The sequence below is a fragment of the Natator depressus genome, chromosome 3 (genome assembly GCF_965152275.1).
Source record: "Natator depressus isolate rNatDep1 chromosome 3, rNatDep2.hap1, whole genome shotgun sequence".
NCBI classification, from domain to species: Eukaryota; Metazoa; Chordata; order Testudines; family Cheloniidae; genus Natator; species Natator depressus.
In genome coordinates, this window is record NC_134236.1 from 57,183,655 (window position 1) to 57,207,735 (window position 24,081).

At 43.7% G+C, this 24,081-nt stretch overlaps 1 protein-coding gene across 6 annotated transcripts in view; it reads left to right on the forward strand.

The window, feature by feature from the left end:
* The window catches only part of FAM135A (family with sequence similarity 135 member A), a 147,317-nt gene that overhangs the window by 104,100 nt on the left and 19,136 nt on the right, over positions 1–24,081 (forward strand). For 5 of the 6 annotated variants that reach the window (XM_074947923.1, XM_074947921.1, XM_074947925.1 and 2 more), the window contains 5 exons: positions 2,484–2,557; positions 2,823–2,977; positions 3,232–5,566; positions 9,505–9,665; positions 19,553–19,644. In XM_074947923.1, coding sequence (XP_074804024.1) covers positions 2,484–2,557; positions 2,823–2,977; positions 3,232–5,566; positions 9,505–9,665; positions 19,553–19,644 — 2,817 coding nt within the window. Of the gene's footprint in view, positions 1–2,483; positions 2,558–2,822; positions 2,978–3,231; positions 5,567–9,504; positions 9,666–19,552; positions 19,645–20,232; positions 20,832–21,492; positions 21,930–24,081 lie in introns of those variants that run through there. The other variant, XR_012638780.1, reaches the window with a different exon arrangement.

Here is a 24,081-nt window from a genome sequence, read left to right on the forward strand (position 1 = left end):
GTTTTACTGTATTCTTTGAATGTGGGTGCCACCATAATCCTAACAATAATAAACGTACCACTTCCAGGTGGGTCTGAATTGGCTTGTTCTCCCTTACAGGAGCCTGTCACAGGTAGGCCACATCCTATGACAAAGAGGAAGAGTTAATTTCTGTGTAAAGAACTTTTCCCCGATGCTTGAATGGAATGTCTCATTGAAGTTTTTGTTTTGTTTTGTTTATGCTTTTCCCATTTGAACACCCATCCAAGCTCTTTCTCAGACTTCCGTGGAAGGGATATTAACATGACCTTTTCTCCATATTTCCCAGGCCATGCTAACTTTTCCTCTTAAGGGTTGTGTCTGGGTTAGACAATGCCTTAACCATTTTTCCAGAACAAAGGGACGCAATCTTTTGTAGGAATGAATTCGAAAGTGTGGTTTGTCTGATGATAAAAACAAAGACCATCTAGCCAAGATTGCTTTTATGCTTCCAGAGCAGCAAATTTAAGATCTAAGGAGACATTATAACTGAAAGTCTACTTCTACACACAAGGACATTTGTGTATCGTTTTTAAATATGATTTCCTGTGACAGGAAAAATAGATGAGCTTTCTCTGCTGGTAAAAGCTATAAGAAAAGCTATAAGTTAAGTTTGCAATGCAGCTATTTTCGTTTCCCCATAACTTTTTGAAAAACTTTCCCCTGTGGTTGAACCTTTTCGTGCTTGATGATAGCCTAAAGATGAATTTTGTGGTACTGTGGGGTTTTTTTTTCTTTTTCTGAATTATGCAACTGGGAAGAAATATTTTTCCATTAAAATAAACTTTAATGATAGAAATTTTAAATCAGATTTTGACATATGGCTGGGAAATAGTTCTCTCTGAGAAATATTTACTGTGAACACTTACTGGCTGGGAAAATAACACTTAAATGGGCTTTTATCCATAAACCAAAAAGTCATTTTGTCTTTTCATTTTAAGTATTGCCTGTGCGTATACATGAATTGCATAGTGCTATAATCCCATGCTGTAGAACTCAGTAGTGCTTGACTAGATTTTCCTTGTATATTATGTAGCTGTGATTGTTGGTGTATGTGTGTAGCTGAAATGGTGGCACCCAGGGGAATCAATTGGGGATTGACTGAGTTCTACAAATACATAATGAGTCAGCTTCTGCCCTGAAGAGTGTATAATCTAAGAAGAGACCATGAGTGTATCAAGTACTCAGAGGGGACGGGCAAGAGAAAGTAGCAAAAAAACATTGTTAAACAGACTAACTACAAGTACAGTTAGATGGCCGAGTGATTTCAAACATTTCTTACAATTATTATATAAGCTAGTAAGTAAAACAGATGTTTGTGCTAAAGATAGTAGCATGCAGAGTTGCTCGAAACTCTGCTGTTCTACACCCCAACATCTTTCTCTGCATCTCCTTTAAAACCAACCAAACTAGGTAAAATCTATTGTAATGCAGCATTAAAATTGCATGTTTGAACACAGCGGTGAGGAGATGCAAAAGTAAAAGTTCTCATAACAATGTTCATTTACCCATGTTACGTTTATGTAAGACTTGAGGTTACTGGTTAGGCTACTATATGCATATCTTAATATATGATATGTGCAGTTGGGGAGATCTGATGTTCCTGACTATTGTGTACTCACGTGTGGAATATTAACATTGCACTACTGTAATTTTTTACATATAATAGATTACTGTATATTCCACAGTTTCAATTTCTCCATTTTAAAATTAATCGGATATATTTCATTCTTCTATTTTGACAGTAAGTATATATAAGCTCCTTTGTGCTGTAAAAAAACCTAAATATTGTATTTGCTTTATTTTATTCATGTATTTTGACAACTAAATCTTAATGGGTAATCATTGCTGGCACAGTACTTTTGGCATTATAAACTGCAGGAGCAATGGTAAAGGCAATGTAAAATGTAAAATCTGTACATTGTAATTGGATGGATGGACTATATTTTGTTCACTTTGAAATCTGGAACAGAAAAAGGTCAAATTACACACCCTTGTATAATTCTGGCCTGCCTCATTCTCATGAACTGAAGAATATTTGATGAGTTTCCACTCTTGAGGATAACCATTATACATTTTTGAACTTGCTCATAGATATTAACTAAACTTCCTTTTATTCAAATTTATCTTAATTTTTTTTGTTCATGTCTCTGTTATGTGTCCAGATAGGCAACTGGAGCATGTTACATTTGCCCTATTTGGTCAAGACCATGCTGCCCTTTCAAAACTAATATCTGCCCCAATCCTACATCTGTTAGTGCTGCTGAAAAAAAAAAAAAAAAGACACATCAACTGACACTCTTGTTCATGAAATTTGATGACTGAGCATTTCATGAAAATGATACTATTTATTCATGCGCGACACTGACATTGTGACATACCAATGTTGTTGGTTTTTTTTAAATTGCTTTTTCTATGTAAAAAGAATTCTTATTTTGCTAGTTATAATTGTTGGAATCTTTCAGGTACGAAGGTTTTCCGAAGCATTCTTTTGTCTTGAGCATCCAAGGCAAGCTGCTCTTGCATATCAAGAACTACAGTGAGTAACTTGAAATAGAATATATTGAGGCTTTTCTTATTACTTTTCCAAATCGTGTTGCTAAATGCACAGAAACAGTTTGTAGTGCACAGCATATGTCACAAATGTGCGTCAGATTACAAAAATGCCTTGTACGTACTTGTGTAACTAATTTAATAGGAACTTAGATTTAGCGTATTCTGTTTAAGTATTAACAGTAACAATTTACTTTGTAGGATTACTATCCTCTGTTATAATTCTCTTAATACAAGGTAATATTTTTCAGTGCTCAGAGTCATCTACAGATGTGTACAGCTATCAAAAACACCTCCTTCTGCAGTTCTCTTCCACCTCTTCCTATTGAATGCAGTGAACTAGATGGAGACCTGAACTCATTACCTATAATCTTTGAAGATCGGTATTTAGATTCCATTACTGAAGGTAAATACAAGCTTGTGTGTTTTTCCTCTGAAGAATGAGTTACGCTATAGAAAAATTAGGTACACTTTTCTATATATTTTCTAGCTATAGAGAAATGTTCCTTTGAAATGTTTATCTAGTTTATATTTTGAATAGCTGTAAAGTTTTTTTTTAATTTCGTAATGAAAGTTGTATAGCTTTAGTAATTTGCATAATCTTGTTATAAACTGCACTTTCCTTTTCTCACTTTTTTTTTTTTTTTTTTTTGGTAAAAGATTTGGCTGTACCCTGGGTAGCAGTTGAAAATCTTCAGAGGTCAGAGTCCAATAAGCTGGATAAATTTGAGGCCGAAGAAGGTTTTGTAGCTGGTTTTTCTAGCCCAGAGTTGAAAATCAGAGCTGCGGGTGCCTCCAACATTTGGCATTCAGAAAGTGAAAAGCAGCTAACAAAGTCTTTGAAAGGGAAAAATGAAGATGTAAATAAATCCAAAGTTAAGGTTACTAAGCTAATGAAAACCATGAAAACTGAAAACACAAAAAAAATAGTAAAACAGAATTCAAAGGACTCTGTGGTCTTGGTAGGCTACAAATGTTTGAAAAACACAGCACCAGAGGATGTCTCTAAATGCTATGAAGGCAGGCCTTCATCTCATCAGAAAGGACTGGATCCTGCAATAGATGGCTTTGCTTGTGACACAAGGACCTGCACGAGGCAAATAAGTCAAAAAGAACTTAGATGTTTGCCATCTAGAACTGAACAAAAATCTGCCCAAACTGACCATGTTCTGCAAAGCCAGTGTAGCTCTGTGATCTCTCATTGTGCAAATTCTGCCATTTTTGGCAGACTTAATACCTCCCAGGCAGGTACTGGAGTTACACAGGTGGATAGCATCTTGACACCTGGAAGCGCAGTTGAAGATTGTCCTGGCTGTCAGCCAACTTCATCAGGAGTGAGGACAATTGAGGTCAAACCAAATAACAAGAATCCTTATGAAGGGGAGAAAGTGACTGTTCGTACTGGGTTGTGGGCAGAATTTTTGCAAGATGGAGAGAATTTACAGGTGCCCAACTTTCAGACTGCAGAATCTGGAAGTAAAACTAACTCGGGGGAACAGGTACTGGTGCTTGAAAAGGACGATGTCCAAGAAATGAACTTTCAACATACTGGAGATGCCTTGACAAGAATAAAAAGCAATCATTCTGCTCTTTCTACAAAAGAGACTCATGTTGCCATAAGTGGAGACACGGTTAAGTTACCAGATGTTAGTGTCATTTATGCCTCATCTAGGTTTTCAGATTCAGGTGTAGAAAGTGAACCAAGCTCTTTTGCAACACACTCCAACCCTGATGTGTTTTTTGAAACCATTCAAGGGCAAAGTGCTTACAACAGTGAAAGACTGTTTCCTCAGCTTTTACTAAAACCAGATTACATAAAAAATGCAATAGAAAGCTATTGTACTGAGAGTACTAGTGCATTGAGTGAAATACAGTCATCCCTGACATCCATAAACTCTCTACCTTCAGATGATGATGAGCTTTCACCTGACGAAAATTCAAAGATATCACTTGTACCTGAATGCCAACTAAGTGACAGCAAAACTATATTAGATCTGGGAACAATTGATTTGCCAAAATGTGATGACAGTAAAAAATCAAATATCATTTTACAGCAACAGTGTGTTGTATTTTCAGGGCATTCACACAATGAAACTGTCTCTCTGCATTCCTCAATTTCAGACATAAAAGATTCTTTACAGTTAGTTGCTTCAGATGAAGATATATCTACTGAGATGAAAAATTACAGCTCACGTGCAAACTTTGACACAGTTTTTAAGGACTCTCAAAGCCTTGATAGGCATCAGAACACTACAGAAGGAGAAACTGAATTACATTCAGAAGTTATTTATCTGGGAGAACCATGTGTTGTTTCAGGTTCAGTATCTAGTAATGCTAAGTGTAATGTAGAGAAAACAAATGAGGGAAAACATAACGAACCTTTAGAATTAAGGCAAACAACTGAGGAATTGCCAACAGTTGAAAGTGAGACTCACCCAGATGCAAATAATCTCTCATCAACCAGCAGTATTGATATTGTGAAACAAGGTCTTGTAGAAAACTACTTTGGCTCTAGAAGCAGTACAGATATTTCTGATATTTTCCCTACTGACAACAGCAATCCTGATAGTCCTCAAAAGGAAAAATCTGAAAAACAAACTGTTGGCTCTTCGCAACGGGAGGAGGAGGAGGAGGAAGAGGAGGAGCAGGATCAAGAAATGGTTGAAAATGGGTATTATGAGGAAACGGATTATAGTAATATTTTAGATGGAGATACAAATGCTGACTTTGAGCAGAATCATGGTCTAATGGAAGAAAAAGCTTTGAGATCTGAAAGGATTGACAGCGAGCATCTAAGAGATGGAATGAATATGGCTCCTATCTGTACTCCTGGTTGTTTGTCTTTTCCCTCTGTGCTGAGAGACTCTCCTTGCAGTGTTATATGTTCTTCAAAAAGCAAATCTGATGCAATAACAAAACAGCCAGGCAGCACATCCTGCAGCTCAGCTTCACCTATTTCCTGGTATGAAAGCTCCCCCAAACCTCAAATGCTGGCGTAAGTGATCATTTTAAAACAAAGTCTCTTTAAATTTTGAAAAACTTAAAATATGGTATTCAGAGGGGAAAGAAACATGGTCTTTGATCAAGATATCTTCCAGGTTGATGAATTATGGATTTATTTTCTCCTGCACACACAGCTAACTTTTTCAGGTTTTAGAGGGTTGTTAGAAAGCGTATGTTGACACAGAATTCCAGGTATCACATCTACTTATCTCACCTTGTTTGGCAAGTTTAAAGCAAAATTGAAACTTTAAGATTTATATATATTGAATAAATTTACATTAAAACACATTTTAAAATGAGGAATTATAGAATAGAAATATTTCAGGATCTCAGAGAAAAGAAACATAGTGTTTTATAAAATGAAAACTTAACATAGTAGGTAAAGGAAAAGGCCCCATCATGATTTACAAAATTGTTTAAGACAACAAAACTAAAAGCTGCCCAGCATAAGTGATCAAGCAAAGTGAGGTGTAACACTCAACTCAATGGCAATGTTTTGTCATCTGTTTGTCTGTAACACAATAACTTTGGAACACTACATCCCACCAATTCCAAAATTACAGGGAATATTTCAGGCATCCAGGGGCACAAACCTATTAATTTTTGCAGCAAATTGGAATACAGGAGAAGGCTGAGTCAGGGGAAAATCAGGGCCCCCCCACTGCTCCAGTCCTGCAGGCAAAGGAAATTCTCTGTTCCTGCCCCCTTACTGCCTACATATTAGAGGTAGCAGCTTAATTTGCCATGTGGGGACATTGTGCATAGCCCAGACTGTAACAGAAATAAGAGAGCTTTACAGGGACGGTTTGTAGGGGGGAAGTGGGGACGGGGTGAGGGAGAAGTGGGGATCCAGTGGGAGAAGCATGAGGGACCAGAAGATAGGAAATGGTGGGAGGAAAAACAGGAACCTGGGGAGGTCTGGGTCGCGGTGGTAGAATCGGGGGTGGAGAGAAATGGGGGGGACGGGGACGGGTGGATGGAGGGACCTGGAGGCAAAGGGGGGGAAACAGAGACCTAGAATATGGGTGAGAGTGTATGAGGGGCAAAGCAGGACCTTTAAAGGGATTGGTTGGGGACGAGGGAGTGGTGGTGATGTGGGAAGCAGGGACCCAGAGGGGGGTTGGGTGGGCGTGGAAGCAGAGACACAGGGTTGGGGAGTAGAGTTGGGAAAAGGAAAGCAGGAACTGGGGAGTAGAGATGGTAAGGGAGGGAAGAGAAGCCCCGGGAAGGAGGAGCAGACACTGTAGTGGTGGTGGTGGGAGTTGGAGTTGGGATGGGGAGGAACACAGAGAGCTGGGGGAGGAGGGGCAGCGGGGGGGGAATAGCCAGTTATATGTGGGAGGAGACATGGGGGGGCACACAGAGGGAGGCATGAGGGAGGGGATGATGGGACTAGCAGAGAGACCCTGAAATGAATGGGCATGGGAAGGTTGCCTACAAGGTGCTTGTGGGGCCCGGGGAGGAACAGAGGGATGTAAGAAGCCCCTGGTGGGCGCAATGTGCTCAGTCTATAGAAGCTACCATGTGTGCAACCCCCTACTGGTAAAGAATGGGAGCATTAAAAAACTCTCCATTTACATTTATTAGAGCTACAGATGCATAGTAATTCATAAAGTCTGCATCTATACTAAGGACTATATGTACAGTAATCAAATATAAATAAGCATGGACAAGGGCACTTAGAATAGGGTTGTTTTTTATGGTGAAGTGATTTTAGCATCCCCTGTTTTCCTGACTCTCACTTGTGAGACCTCACATAATGATCTTTTTCTCTACTAACGAGGATGGTACATGGTTCCTTTTGGAGCACATCAGTGCCAATTCTTCAGTTTGTTACAAGTGGCTGCTGGTAGGCAATTCCAAGCATTGTCTCCATCCTCATCTGACATAGAGATTGAGGCCTGGATGCACAAAAGGAGTTAGGCCTTCCTACCATTCTTTATCCCTCTGGTACCTGCACCTAAGTACCAGTTTTAGGCTCCACTAAGATTCACAAAATTCCCACTCAGCTGCCACCTAACCCTGTAGGTGCCTAAATAACTCAGCACCTACATTTTTACAGTAAAAGTTTCCGAGATAACTATGTTTCTGCTTCTGAGTAGGTGCCCTGCTGCCTCCCTCTATGCACCTGGATATCTATTTCTTGCCTAAGACCCAGAGCGATTCACAAACCATGGGAGGATGATTAACATTTGGCCTCCTAAGTTGAGTGTGGGGCCCAATCCAATAGGTGTGCTCCGACACTGCCTGCCAGATTGGGCCCCCCAGATGAGTTCAGACAAAACAGCAAAGATCGGGGGAGGACGAGGATTTCTCTTGTAACTTCTAGCAAAGTGGTTAGGATACTCCCCCAGGAGGTTGGGAGGCCCCCCGGTTCAAACTCCAGTTTGATCCTAGGTCTCCCACATCTTGGATGAGTGCTCTAACCTCCAGGCTATAGAGTCATTCTCATGCTTGTATGCTCTCACTCTTGCCCTTTCTCTCTCAAAGATAATGGACTGAATAGAGACACTGGATTTATGGTTTATTACAACAATCTACAATCCATTAAAACTCTTCCCCGAGCTTACCCTTTCCATGCATGACTGGGGAGGTGTAACTGGCCACTTCACCTTGTATGGTCCCTTGAAATATGCTTTCACCTTGTATTTAGCTGTGACACTCTGAGTATGTTTTCCAGACCTGAAGAACTCCGTGTAAGCTTGAAAGCTTGTCTCTCTCACCAACAGAGGTTGATCCAATAAAATATATTCCCTCACCCACCTTGTCTCTCTCTCACATGTGCACAAGAATGAGACTGACTCTAGTCTGGTGGTTAGAGCAGTCATTTAAGAAACAGTCTCTCTGCTCAAATGACTGTCATGCACTATTTATCTACAGTGCAGTAGCTTCAACAAGAGAGATGAAGTGAGCCTCACATCAGAATATCCCACAGCCCAATAGTTGAGCACTCACCTAAAAGGTGGCAGATTCTATTCAAATTCCTTTTACCCCTCAGGTGGAAGGGGGAATTGAACCAGATGTCTCCCATGTCCCTGGTGAGTACCCTAACAGCTGGTAAATGTTGGGAAATGTTGAAGGAGGGTCTCCTTCCCAGGACCCCATCCTTTTCTTGCTAAAACAACATAGATGCCTAACTCCAAAGACAGTTCCCAGCTGTGAATTGCTAGCAGAGATAGGTATCTCCCTGCAGTCTAGACTTAGGCTACATCTACACTACAGTACTTACAGTGGTGCACTGTAGTGCTTGTGGTGGAGATGCTCTTAGTCAACAGGAGAGAGCTCTCCCATTGGCTTAATAACACTTGCCTCTGCGAAAGGAGGTAGCTATGTTGCTGTGATGCTCAGCATTGCAATGACTAATTCCTTTTGTGCAACCAGGCCTAAGTGCCTGCCTAATCCAAAGTCCAGTAAAGTTAATGGGAGTCTGTACTTACTTTGACTTCCAGTGGGCTTCAGATCAGGCTTTAAGAAAGAATTAAACCCAGTTGTATTCACATTAATATTTCATTTAGATGAATGCTGTTTATTGCACTTGACAGGAATAACTCTAGAATCTTGTGTACCTTTATGATATGCCTCTAAGCCGACCAATTTGCACAGGTGTTTGGAGGATGGAGAGCTTGTGTTTGTGGGTGGGGGCTTTATTTGGGGAGAATAGGATTTCATGAGATCTGAGGTGGAAAATTTGGATTTTGGGGACTGACTACTTTTGTTGTTTTGGCACTATTATCTTGGATTGCACTTTTTTAATAATTTGTGATGGGTGCCTGAGTCTGGAATAAATGGTTTTTATGCTTTATATGAACTAAATAAATGAAATATTTAAGTAAAAAGCAGTGGAAAATTATGTTCTTGCAGACCCTACATTTATTGGATTTTAATAAGGTATATAACAGAATTATTATAGTAAGCACTGTTTTGTTCCAGTTTTCTCCAGGCTAAAGAGGAATTAAAGCAACTTAAACTCCCTGGATTTATGTATAGTGATGTTCTCAGACTGGCTTCGTCAGCACCTTATTTCAGCACAGAAGAGGATGAAGGTTCAGAAGATGGAATACATCTCATAGTCTGTGTTCATGGCCTAGATGGTATGCTGTGGTGCTTGTTACTGAATAACAGATCAATTGATCAAGATCAAGTTTTGGTTTTGTTGTTTTGAGCTCTGAGTTAAACCATGTTGAAACAAATATTCATTAAAATGAATTAAGAATGTGATGTTCTTCGAGCAGTGTCCCTATGTGTGCTCCAGTTCAGTGTGCATGCACCTCTTGAACCCTTGATTGGAGATTTTTCCATTAGCAGTGCCTGTTTGGCCTGTGCCTGCACCCTCTGCCTTCTTGTCCCAGACACTGGGGCTATATAGTAATGCGCAGGTGAACCACCCTTAGTTCATTCTCTACCGCGTTGGTCTGAGATGGAGCTTTAGCATGTCCACTTTGAGAGTGCTTCAGCTATTTCGTATTCTAGTTTACACTATAGTTGTTTGTTAGTATTAGTTAAAGTTAGTTAGCATTAAATAGTAAGAGGATTGTTTTCCTCCTCTTTTTCCCTTTTCGGAGACTTGTCTTCGTGGCAGGGCATGTCTGGCTTGCCAGGTTTCAAATACTACCTCTCCTGTTGAGAGGCTATACTTGTGAGCTACGGCCACTCTACGTTTGTCCATTGCTTTGGGTGGTCCCATGTGCACCAGAAGTGCAACTTCTGCCTGGCCCTCGGGTCTGGGACAAAGAACAGGGAAATTAAACTCAGACTGTTAATAATGCCTTCTTCCACTACGCCATCACACAGCAGGCTTGAGATGATGCCAGGTTTGGGAGAGCAGTGTTGCAATCTGCATGACCATGAACTCCAAGCCCACCTCCTTGGGTACTGTTTGTGAGTCACCTCGTGAAAAATGGACATGGGCAAGCACTCGAAGAAGAAAAGACTGTTACTAACCTTTCCGTAACTGTTGTTCTTCAAGATGTGTTGCTCATGTCTATTCCACAACCCACCTTCCTGCCCCTCAGTTGGAGTTAGCCGGCAAGAAGGAGCTGAGAGAATGCAGGGCCAGCAGTTCCCCTTATACCAGCACATAAGCACGCAGCACCAGAGGGCGCTAGAGCCAGCCTGATGGATACCACTGAGGGAAAATCTCTGGTGATGGTACACACCTAACATGGAATGGACATGAGCAACACATCTCAAAGAACAACAGTTACAGAAAGGTTAATAACTGTTTTTGTTGTTGTTGTTTAAAAGCTTTATAGGTACATTGTCAAGGAGAAGAAAAGTGTGTTTATCCAGCTATTTACCTGTGAAAGTCATAGACACAAGATAGCATTGAGGCCATGAGCTTAGTAGGATTCAGAAAATGATTAGACATTTATTCTGGTAATGAGAACATCCACCATTAAAGTAGGGAGGATTAAAAATTTAGATATACTATATTCACCTGCTTCAGGATATAAGCAGACTACTAACTGGTGTGAGTTAGGGAGAAACTTCACCTCTGGGTCGGTTTTCCATAGTTGTCCACTATAGCGTTTTTTGTACCTCTCAGTGAAGCATCTGGTACTGGCCAGTTAAGGAAACAAGACAGCGTAATAAATAGAGCACTGGTCTGATCTGATATAGCAATTCCTATATACCATAATCATCCTTCCTGTTCAGCTGTCAGATTTCCATGTTTAAAAACAAATATCCAAATAGATTCTACTCATGTCTCCGTCTAGGGAGCATTCATTATTAATATCTGTCTAATTCAATTTGTGCACTGGGCTGGGAGATGCTGTTTCCCCCATCCAGATTTTCTAACACCATGTAATGCCAAGAATTATACAGCAATTAACCCATCCATAATAAATTGTTGCCGGAACCATGCCCTTGTTCCCTATTGTACCTCATCTCAAACCCTCCTCGTCTATTGATTTAAAAAATGATTAGAAAAACTTACTTTGGAGATTTTAGCCAACTTCCTTCCTATCAGGAACTGCCTTTCATAATAAATATGATCATTTAAATGGAGTACCCTTTTCTTTTAATCCTACAATATTTTTACTATATGGTGAACCTCAAACCAAAAAATAGAAATATCAGTACCTTTAGTGCTCTCTTCCCTGGCAAAATTCAGATGTGTAATTCACCACTGGAGCAGATCTACTGATGGTAGCAACTGTGGAAGCTGTAGTGTAGCCAGGATATAGGTATTTTTATCCCTAGGTTATCAACCCACCAAGGGATTCCCCCAACGTAAGAGGAATCTTCAGGAGGCCAATTAAACCATTTTCATTGGATCCTTATATCCCTCTTGTAGCACTCCCAGGAATGTTATTTATCTTCCAATAATTGATAACTGGTTGAAAAATTGTATTCAAAGAGAGGTTATCAATGGTTTGCTGTCAAACTGGGAGGACATAGCTAGTGCATTCCCCCACGAGTCTGTCCTGGGTTTGGTACTCATCAACATTTTCATTAATGGTTTGGATAATGGATTGGAGAGTGTGCTTGTAAAATTTGCAGATGACACCAAGCTGGGAAGGGTTGCAAGTGCTTTCGAGGACAGGATTAGGACTCAAAAGGACCTTGATAAATTAGAGAAGTAGTCTGAAAACAGTAAGGTGAAATTCACTGAAGACCAGTGCAGAGCACTACGCTTAGGAAGGAAAAATCAAACACACAAATACTAAATGTGGAATAATGGGCTAGGCGGCACTACTGTAGAAAAGGATCTGGGAGTTATAGAGAATCACAAATTGAATATGAGCCAATAACATGATGCAGTTGCAAAAAAGGCTCACTTAATTCTGGGGAGTAATAACAGGAATGTTGTATAAGACAGGAAGTAATTGTCCTGCTCTGCTCTGCACGAGTAGTGCCTCAGCTGGAGTCTGTGTCCAGATCGAGGTGCCACACTTTAGGAAAGATGTGGACAAATTGGAGAGAGTCCAGGGGAGATCTACAAAAAATGGTAAAAGGTTTAGAAAATCTGACCTATGAGGAAAGATTAAGAAACTAGGCATGTTTAGTCTTGAGAAAAGACTGAAGGGGCATTTTCAAATGTGTTAAGGGATGTTATAAAGAGGATGTGATCCATTGTTCTTTATGCCTACTGAAGGTAGGAAAAGAAGTAATCTGCAGCAAGGGAGCTTTGGGTTAGTTACTAGGAGAAAGTTTCCAACTATAAGGATAGTTAAGTACTGGAATAGACTACTAAGAGAAGTTTTTTGGAATCCCTATTATTGGAGGTTTTTAAGAATAGACTAGACAGATACCTGTCAGGGATGCTCTAGGTATACTTGCTCATGCCTTAATGCAGGGGGAAGTACTCTGAAGATCTCTCGAGATCCTTCCAGCCCAACATTTCTATAATTCTTCTTCAAGTGATTGTACTTATGCATTTTGTTCTTGGTGTCTGTGTGCCCACGAACAGCTGTCAAAACTTTTTCCCTCAGTGGTACTTGTTGGGCAGCTCAAGCACCATCTTCTGTTGAGTGCCACTGCGTATAGGTATAAAGGGCAGAGCTGCCCCCGGCCTCCCTCAGTTCCTTCTTACTGCCCATGATGGTCATTGGAACCCCTGTTCATTGCAGAACAATTGTGTCTCTTCTCTGTATATATGGTATAGTTGTAGTTTAGTACTTGTTATAGTTAGTAAGTGTTAGTTGTTTTGTTTTAAAAAACGAAATTTTATGTGTGTGTATGTATTCTGCTGCCGGCACTGAGGCATGACCCGGTTGCTGGGCTTCAGGCCATGAGCTTCCTGCTCAAAACCTATGCTGGTGAACGATCCACACTGTAGTTAAGTGTGAGGGAGGAGCAAATACACTGGTGCCAGATTTGCTAGGAATTCAAGCCTAGGACAACAAAGAATAAGGAGGCTAGGCTGAAGTTGCTGCTAATGAAGGTGGTGCTCAGACCATCCTCGGAGCTATCCTGGTCGAACCTGGTGTCAAGTGCTTAGCTTCAGTTAGAAGTGCGCCTCCACAACTGTCGGAGTCCTGGGACTCTTTCACCTGTGCCTCGGAAGAAGTATAAATCTTCCAAAGAGTATCTGACCAGGGGAAGATCTCTACCCTCCAAGCATGGAAAGAGGGGTGAGAGGTAGTCGAGTAGAGTGCAACTGAAATCTAAGCACACCCCCTCCAAATCAGTGTCTAATTCAGCACAATTGGCTATGTGCTGGAGAAGATACTGTCGAGTCCAGTGCCAAAAGCATCAGCTTCAGCGGCATCGCAGCAGACAGATATGGTCTCAGTGCCAACTACCCCAGAGTCCTTTGCAGCAGCAAGGAATTTACTCTGCCTCTGAGTACTGGTGTCACTGGTGGTTCAGGAGTCGCATCCCTCTGGACTACTGAAACAGCTGACACCAACGCCAGCGATACAGCATGCAATACTACACCAGCTGCTTATTTCCCAGAGAGTCAGATCATCAGTACTGTCCTAAGGGGAAGCCAGCAATGATTGCGACTCTCTGCCCATCGCCAAGTTCTCTGCTCCAGTCCCCAGCACTGACTTGAGCAACCCCTCCATGATTGGAGGAAGGGGAATTCCTCTTCATCTGACTCAGAAGTGGCATCTTATATCTCTCAGCCTCAGAGCAGGATCTACCGGTCCTCACCTGGGTTCTCCTTCTCCACATTCCTTCGTGACCCCACAGTGGGAGCTACTGGGAACATGGCCACTGGAGCTTGGCCCCTTATCAATGGCCATTTTAGAAACCGTGGGGGTTCCCCCAACTTCTGCATCCTCTTCTTGTCGAGCCTACTCTGTGCCCTAATCCAGGTGGGTTAGTCCTTTCACCAAGCTGCTCCATCTCAAGTGTCCGGGCCCAGTACTGAGTGTCAAGAAGAGGCGCTTAGGAAGAAGAGGAGCAGCCTGTGGAAGTTCAGCTACTTCCAGTCTTGGCTTCATGCTCATCCTCTCTGGAGAAGTTTCTTTCCTTGGAGGCAATTTCACACCTTCCTAACGATTACAAGACCTACCAGGAATTGTTAAAGAGTGTGGCTTTAGACTTGGGCATTCAGATCAAGGAGGTCAGGGCGTCCTCTCATCACCTGACTGACATTTTATCAATGACAGGTCCACCTAGTGTGCTACTGCCAATCAATGAGGTGATATTAGAGCCTATGAAGACACTATGGCAGACCCCATCTTCATTGTCTTGCACCTCAAAGCGTGCAGAGCAAAAGTACTATGTGTCCTCCCAAGAATTTGACTATCTTTTATTCCCACTCATCTCCAGGATTGCTGGTTGTTACAGCGGCTAATGAGAGCGCGCATCAGGCTCCCCCAACCCCAATCAAACGAGGCAAATAAACTGAACTTGTTTGGCATGAAGTTTTATTTTGAGTGGGGAATTGTAGCTTTGAATTGCCAACCAACAGGCTCTGCTGGGGCATTATGATTTTAATTTATGGGGCTCCATGGAGAACAGGGGTAGACTAGTAATGAGAACTTCGGTGCAGGCAGACCTGAAAGTGGCAGACTCAACGGCTAGGACCATGGCTTCTGGGGTTGCTATTCAGAGAGCCTCATGGTTACAGTTTTTTGGTCTTCCCTGTGAAATGCAGAATACTATTTAGGACTTGTCTCGTGAGGGTCCTTCTTGGTTCTCAGATCAGACAGACAGGAAGCTCCATGGGCTTAAGGACTGAAGGGACACTTTTAAGTCCATGGGTTTGTACATGCTTTCCCCAATCAGAAAGCACTATCATTCTCAGTAGACGCACCATTTTCCCACTCCACATCCTCATCTTGTCCTTTCAGAGAAGTCCAGAGGTTATAGGCGCAGGCCTCACCCTCCTGCTGCTTCAGCTCCAGCTCTGGGCCTTTCTAGATATCTGGTAAGTGCCAGCAGCAAGTGTGATGGGCCAGTTGGGGAGCCCATATTTCCAGACCCTGTCCCTGTTACATTTGCAAACAGTCCCACTTCCACAGTGCTTGGTCCTGAATTACTTTGGACTAGTGGGTCTTTGAGCACTGTGGAAGTGGGATATACCGTTCAATTTATGTCTATCCCTCCCTTCCCCTCCTCAGGGACCACTCTCACAGGGAGCTCCTCCTTCAGGAGGTACAATCTCTCCTTCAGTTGGGGGCCATAGAGGAGGTTCCATGCTGCCACAGAGGGAAGGAGTTTTATTCCCTGTTTCCTGATCCTGAAAGCAATGGGGGATTCAGATCAATTTTAGACCTGCGTCAACCCAACAAATTATTAAAGAGAAAGTTTTGCATGGTCACTCTAGCTTCTGTTGTCCCTTTCCTGGACCCTGGAGACTGGTATGCTACCCTTGACTTAAAAGATACCTAATTCCATGTGGCAACCAACCAAGCTCACAGGAAGTACCTCAGATTTCTAGTGAATCAAAATCATCAGTTCACTGTACTACCATTTGATCTGTCAGCAGCTCTCAAGGTCTTTACAAAAGTTATTGCAGTAGTAGCTGCCTTCCTCAGAAGATCAGGAGTCCAAGTTTATCCCTGTTTGAACAACTGGTTGTCAAGGGCTGATCCAGACTGCAACTGTGGTTCAGTGTATGTCTGATCTAGTCAACATTCACTGCTTTAGGACTGCTAGTCAATGCAGAGAAGTTTCCTCTCCCCAGTTCAGAGAACAGAGTTTATGGGGGCTGTACTAGACTTGAATCAAGCCAGAGCTTTTCTTCTGAAATCAAAGTATCAGGCAATTTGATCAGTTATTATAAATCTCAAAGCTCAACAAATCCCAAAAGCACGAAACTGTTGAAGGCTTCTGGGACATACATGATTCAATACACCAGACTGCCCCTCAGAATTCTTCAGGGTTGGCTAGTCTCAGTCTACTCACCGAGCTGTCTCAATTTAGACATAGTGGTGAGGATACCCTCTCATGTCCCTTTCTCCCTTGACTGGCTGGACTTGTCCACCAGTGTACATATGCATGTTCCCTTAGCCCATATGACACCAATGCTCACATTAGTGTCAGACACATCTGCCCTTGGGTTGGGGGCCCATCTGGATTCTCTACAGAATCATGGGTCTATTGTTTGCAGAGGACTTAGCTTTACACTTCAGTGTCAGAAAGCTGTCAGATTTGCGTGCCATCTTGCTCCAGATCAAGGGAAACAGCCTGTTAGTCCTTACAGACAGCACACTGGCAATGTCTTACCTTAACAAGCAGAGAGGAGCCCATTTGTCTCCACTCTGTTGAGGCATCTCTGCTTTGGGAGCACTGCATTGCCAACTTGATTGATCTGGAAGCTTCTTACCTACTGGGGGTCCAAAATGATGTGGCAGATTACCTGAGCACATAGTTTGAGTTACCATGAGTGGTATCTTTGTCCAAATATTTCCAGATACATTAGTGAAATCTCCACTCTCACTTCCTTTATACTTGGACCTAATCTCCCTGTGATGGAGGGCACTTCCTGCTGGCTGTCCCGGGGATTAGCTCTGCTAGCCAGTGTGCCGCCTTCTTGTGATGTCTCACTGCCTGGACCCATGTCGTTCCCAAGAACCATGGCATCCTTTTCAGGACACAGCCCTCCAGCTGTGCAACACTCTGTGCTCCCCCTCTTCTGGGGGAATGTATTGGAGTCCAAGTGTCCAGCCACTTCCTCAGTGGGGATGACGGGAGGACCCGGGCCTGCTTACTACTCCGGGTTCCAGACCAGGGACCCTGTAGATGGCAGCCACATGCTGTGTCCCCTCCAGCTTCCCCTCCCTGGGCCACATCCCTGCAGCCCCAGCACCTTCTCCGCCCTTATCTCAGGATCTCAGCGTGACAGTTTTAGCAGTCAGCCAGGAGGTGTCTCTCTTTCCTGATCCTATCCAGCACTTCTCTGTCCAAGGTGCTAACTTTCTTCCTCCTGCAAGGCAGCCTGTTCTCCCTCCTCAAGCTCTAGGGAGCAACTAACTGCACCTGTCCTGCCCTGCAGCTCTTTTCATATGGCCTGCCAGGCCCTGGTTGGCTGCTCATCGCAGCCCCTCTCCTATTGGCTCCCTAGGGCTCCATTAACCCCTTACAGGCCAGTGTGGGGCGGTCACCCCATCACACTCCCAAAATCATAGTCACGTACTCCACCTGATCCTGCAATCTCTCCATTTAATTGTATAAATGCTCCATTGCTAGACATTAGAGAGCAGTCTTTCTCAAAAGAAATTCAAGAGATCCTGCTAAATAGTAGAAAGCCTTTTACTCGGACTACTTACCTCTCTAAGTGGAGATGTTTTTCCAGCAGGTCTCTCCATTACAGAGTATCACCTTCCCATTCTTCCATTTAACACATACTAGATTACTTATTGGACCTGAAACCACCAAGGTTAAGCTGTTACTTTTCTATCAAGGTACATCTGGCAGCTATTTCAACTCTCTACCCTAAAATGGATAACTGATCTGTTTTTTTTCTAATGACATGTCCATAAGGTTTTTGAAAGGTCTAGGCAAATAGTATCATCAGGTGCAAGACCCCATTCTCCCAGGAGATCTAAACTTAGTGTTGTCAAGACTTATGGGTCCCCATCTGAGCCTTGCTACTTACTTTCTACTACTACTATCAATGAAGGTGGCATTTTTGGTTGCCATCACCTCGGCCACAAGAGTAGAACAGCTGCATGCCTTAATGATCCCTATATGATCTTCTTTAAGGACAAGGTTTACCTGCGTCCTCATCTGAGGTTTGTCACAAAGGTGGTGTCCTCTTGCCATATCAACCAGCCAATGTACTTACCTGTATTCTGGCCACAGCCACATTTGAGTAGGGAAGAGGAATGCATGCACACTCTGGACATCAGAAGAGCTATGGCATTCTACCTGGACAGAAGTCCTCCCAACTGTTTGTCCTTTTATTCTCTCTGCCACAGCTACAATCAGCCTCCACTCAGAAAGTTTCTTCCTGGATAGCCTCCTGTATATGCATGTGCTATGCCCTGGCTAATGTAACCCTGCCACAGGTCATTCAGTGAGATCACAATCGGCCTCAGTGGCTTTTTCTAGCACATGTTCCAGTTGTGGACATTTGTAGAGCGGCAAATTCATCCTCAGTCCACACATTTGCATCCCATTATACTGTTGTTAGGACTAGCGACAATGGTAGAGTTGGACAGGTTCTACAATCTTTATTGAAATAAACTCCGAGTTTCATGGCTTGTGAGTCACCAAGAGTGGAATGCACATGTTCAATGACTTAAAGAAGAAAAAAGTTATTAACCTGTTCAATAACTGTTGTTCTTTGAGATGTGTTACACATATCCGTTCCACAAACTGCCCTCCTACCCTCTACATTGAAGTTCCAGCAAAAAGAAACTAGTGGGGCCTGGGGACAGCTCTGACCTTTACACGTGTACACAGTGATGCACAGCAGCAGAGGCTCTCGAGTCACCCAAAGGGAAAATGTTTCCAACAGCAGGGCACGCAGACACCAAGAGTGGAATGGATGTGTACAACACTTCTTGAAGAACAACAGTTACTGAACAGGTCAGTAACCTCTTTTTTTATAATCCATTTTGCCTTTCTACTTTACTAATCCTTATGTAGTGCTGCTTCTAACTGGTCCCTTACTCCTCTCTCCCATCCCTCAAATTCTCTAATCCTTGCTTACTCCTCCCCCAGTCTGAGTTCATTTCACTGAATTTTATCAAAATTAGTTAGTACTTAGTTGTACTTTTTGCCTTAACATCCAGTGAATGTAAAATATTATACACATAGTCACCAAAACTTAACTACGTAAGTTCTGGGTTTTCTAAAATGGCTGTGAGCTTTGTGTCATTTCTGTAGATTGTGATTCTATCATTGTGTTTGGTTTTGCTACTACAGCATCAGAGGTCTTAATTAGTTTTAATTTTGATATGGTAAAATATAAAATTTGCATTAGTTTGCTGGGGAATGCCAGTGCTGCAGTTGTCTGTCTGTCCATTTTGTCTGTCTTGTTTCTAAATTAGTATATTTACCTTGTTAAATAGCAAGATCGCTTTTGTCACAGCAAGCCTTTTAACCTTTTTTGTTTGTTTGTTTTAAGGTAATAGTGCAGATCTAAGATTAGTGAAGACTTATATTGAGCTTGGACTACCTGGCGGACGAATAGATTTTCTTATGTCTGAGAGGAACCAGGTATTTGTAAACAACAAAAGGATTTTCTTACAACAAATTAAATTGTATACATTTTTAAAAAATGTTTTCTTAAGTTACCATTATTATTGTATTGTAATGAATTTAGACCCTGATCCTGCAGAAGTATCCATATAGACAGACTGCTTAGCCATTTTAGATAACTATTGTAATTGGGGAGACTAAGTGGTCATAAAATGGTCGATGCAAGTGAATCCCTTTGCAGAATCTGAGGTTTAATTTTATTATACACTAAGCCCTGGTTTACACTAGGAGTTGAGGTCGAATTTAGCAGCATTAAATCGATTTAACCCTGCACCCGTCCACATGACGAAGCCCTTTTTTTCGACTTAAAGGGCTCTTAAAATCGATTTCCTTACTCCACCCCCGACAAGGGAATTAACGCTGAAATCGGCCTTGCCGGGTTGAATTTGGGGTACTGTGGACGCAATCAGACGGTATTGGCCTCCAGGAGGTATCCCAGAGTGCTCCATTGTGACCGCTCTGGACAGCACTCTCAACTAGGATGCACTGGCCAGGGAGACAAGAAAAGGCCCGCGAACTTTTGAATTTGGTTTCCTGTTTGGCCAGTGTGGCAAGCTGCAGGTGAGTGCAGAGCTCATCAGCAGAGGTGACCATGATGGAGTCCCAGAATCGCAAAAGAGCTCCAGCATGGACCAAACAGGAGGTACGGGATCTGATCGCTGTATGGGGAGAGGAATCCATGCTATCAGAACTCCGTTCCAGTTTTCGAAATGCCAAAACATTTGTCCAAATCTCCAAGGGCATGAAGGACAGAGGCCATAACAGGGACCCGAAGAAGTGCCGCGTGAAACTTAAGGAGTTGAGGCAAGCCTACCAGAAAACCAGAGAGGCAAACGGCCGCTCCGGGTCAGAGCGCAAAACATGCCGCTTCTATGATGAGCTGCATGCCATTTTAGGGGGTTCAGCCACCACTACCCCAACCATGTTGTTTGACTCCTTCAATGAAGATGGAGGCAACACGGAAGCAGGTTTTGGGGACGAGGAAGATGATGAGGAGGAGGTTGTAGATAGCTCACAGCAAGCAAGCGGAGAAACCAGTTTTCCCGACAGCCAGGAACTGTTTCTCACCCTGGACCTGGAGTCGGTACCCCCTGAACCCACCCAAGGCTGCCTCCCAGACCCGCCAGGCAGAGAAGGGACCTCTGGTGAGTGTACCTTTTTAAATAGCATACATGGTTTAAAAGCAAGCGTGTTTAATGATTAATTTGCCCTGGCATTCGCGGCCAGTACAGCTACTGGAAAAGTCTGTTAAAGTGTCTGGGGATGGAACGGAAATCCTCCAGGGACATCTCCATAAAGCTCTCCTGGAAGTACTCCCAAAGCCTTTGCAAAAGGTTTCTGGGGAGGGCAGCCTTATTCCATCCACCATGGTAGGACACTTTACCATGCCAGGCCAGTAGCACATAGTAGGGAATCATTGCAGAACAAAGCATTGCAGTGTTTGTTTGCTGGCGTTCAAACAACATTCGTTCTTCATCTCTCTGTGTTATCCTCAGGAGAGTGATATCGTTCATGGTCACCTGGTTGAAATAGGGTGCTTTTCTTAAGGGGACATTCAGAGGTGGTCTGTTCCTGCTGGGCTGTTTGCCTGTGGCTGAACAGAAATGTTTCCCGCTGTTAGCCACGGGGAGGGGTGAGGGGAGAGGGGCTAGCCACGTGGTGGGGGGAGGCAAAATGCGACCTTGTAATGAAAGCACATGTGCTATGTATGTAATGTTAATAGCAAGGTTCACCATGAAAGAGTGTACCCATTGTTTTATAAAACGTGTCTTTTTAAATACCACTGTCTTTCTTTTTCTCCACCAGCTGCATGTGTATCAAGGATCACAGGATCTTCTCCTTCCCAGAGGCTAGCGAAGATTAGAAGGCGAAAAAAATGCACTCGTGATGAAATGTTCTCTGAGCTCATGCTGTCCTCCCACACTGACAGAGCACAGATGAATGCGTGGAGGCAGACAATGTCAGAGTGCAGGAAAGCACAAAATGACCGGGAGGAGAGGTGGCGGGCTGAAGAGAGTAAGTGGCGGGCTGAAGCTGAAAGGTGGCGGCAGCATGATGAGAAGAGGCAGGATTCAATGCTGAGGCTGCTGGAGGATCAAACTAATATGCTCCACCGTATGGCTGAGCTGCAGGAAAGGCAGCAGGAGCACAGCCCCTGTGTAACCAACCGCCCTCCTCCCCACGTTCCATAGCCTCCTCACCCAGACGCCCAAGAATGCGGTGGGGGGGGCCTCCGGCCACCCAGCGACTCCACCCCAGAGGATTGCCCAAGGAACAGAAGGCTGGCATTCAATAAGTTTTAACCCTTTAAAGTGCGGTGTGGCCTTGTCCTTCCCTCTTCCACCACCCCTCCTGGTGCTTCTCTCCTCCACCACCCCTCCCAGGCTACCTTGGCAGTTATCCCCCTATTTGTGTGATGAATTAATAAAGAATCCATGAAGCAACAATGACTTTATTGCCTCTGCAAGCGGTGATCGAAGGGAGGAGGGGAGGGTGGTTAGCTTACGGGGAAGCAGAGAGAACCAAGGGGGTGGGAGGATTCATCAAGGAGAAACAAACAGAACTTTCACACCGTAGCCTGGCCAGTCATGAAACTGGTTTTCAAAGCTTCTCTGATGCGCACCGCACCCTCCTGTGCTCTTCTAACAGCCCTGGTGTCTGGTTGCACATAACCAGCGGCCAGGCAATTTGCCTCAACCTCCCACCCCGCCATAAATGTTTCCCCCTTACTCTCACAGATATTGTGGAGCACACAGCAAGCAGTAATAACAGTGGGAATATTGGTTTCGCTGAGGTCTAACTGAGTCCATAAACTGCGCCAGCGCACTTTTAAACGTCCAAATGCACATTCTACCACCATTCTGCACTTGCTCAGCCTGTAGTTGAACAGCTCCTGACTACTGTCCAGGGTGCCTGTGTATGGCTTCATGAGCCATGGCATTAAGGAGTAGGCTGGGTCCCCAAGGATAACTATATGCATTTCAACATCCCCAATGGTTATTTTCTGGTCTGGGAATAAAGTCCCTTCCTGCAGCTTTTGAAACAGACCACAGTTCCTGAAGATGCGAGCGTCATGTACCTTTCCCGGCCATCCCACGTTGATGTTGGCGAAACGTCCCTTGTGATCCACCAGTGTTTGCAGCACTATTGAAAAGTACCCCATGCGGTTTATGTACTCGCCGGCTTGGTGCTCCGGTGCCAAGAAAGGGATATGGGTTCCGTCTATGGCCCCACCACAGTCAGGGAATCCCATTGCAGCAAAGCCATCCACTATGACCTGCACATTTCCCAGAATCACTACCCTTGATATCAGCAGCTCAGTTATTAGCATTGGCTACTTGCATCACAGCAGCCCCCACAGTAGATTTGCCCACTCCAAATTGATTCCTGACTGACCGGTAGCTGTCTGGCTTTGCAAGCTTCCACAGGGCTATTGCCACTCACTTGTGAACTGTGAGGGCTGCTCTCATCTTGGTATTCTTGCGCCTCAGGGCAGGGGAAAGCAAGTCACAAAGTTCCATGAAAGTGCCCTTACACATGCGAAAGTTTCGCAGCCACTGGGAATCGTCCCAGACCTGCAACACTTTGCGGTCCCACCAGACTGTGCTTGTTTCCCGGGCCCAGAATCGGCATTCCACAACATGAACCTGCCCCATTAGCACCATGATGCCCACATTGCCAGGGCCCGTGCTTTGAGAGAAGTCTGTGTCCATGTCTTCATCACTCTCGTAACCGCGCTGACGTCGCCTACTTGCCCAGTTTCGCTTTGCCAGGTTCTGGTGCTGCATATACTGCTGGATAATGCGTGTGGTGTTTAATGTGCTCCTAATTGCCAAAGTGATCTGAGCGAGCTCCATGCTTGCTGTGGTATGGCATCTGCACAGAAAAAAGGTGCGGAACGATTGTCTGCTGTTGCTCTGACGGAGGGAGGGGTGACTGACGACACGGTTTACAGGGTTGGCTTACAGGGAATTAAAATCAACAAAGGGGGTGGCTTTACATCAAGGAGAAACAAAAACAACTGTCACACGAATGGCCCCCCAAGGATTGAACTCAAAACGCTGGGTTTAGCAGGCCAGTGCTCAACCCAATACTCAACCCAATGTGCTATCACTCCCCCGGTATTTCAGGCAGGACTGAATCTCCATTAAAATTTTTAAGGTGCCCCTGACAGACCTCACCAAAACAATTGTCGGCCGTTGATTTCACGGAGGGAGGGAGGGAGCGGGGAGCAAATGAATACAAAACAAATCTGGTGTATTTCTTGTTTTGATCCACTCCATCGATTTTTTACATCTTTGGCTGGCAGCAGATGGTGCAGTAGGACTGCTAGCCATCCTCATCTCCTGGCTGCTCGCCATAAGACGATACAATAGGACTGCTGGCAGGACTAAA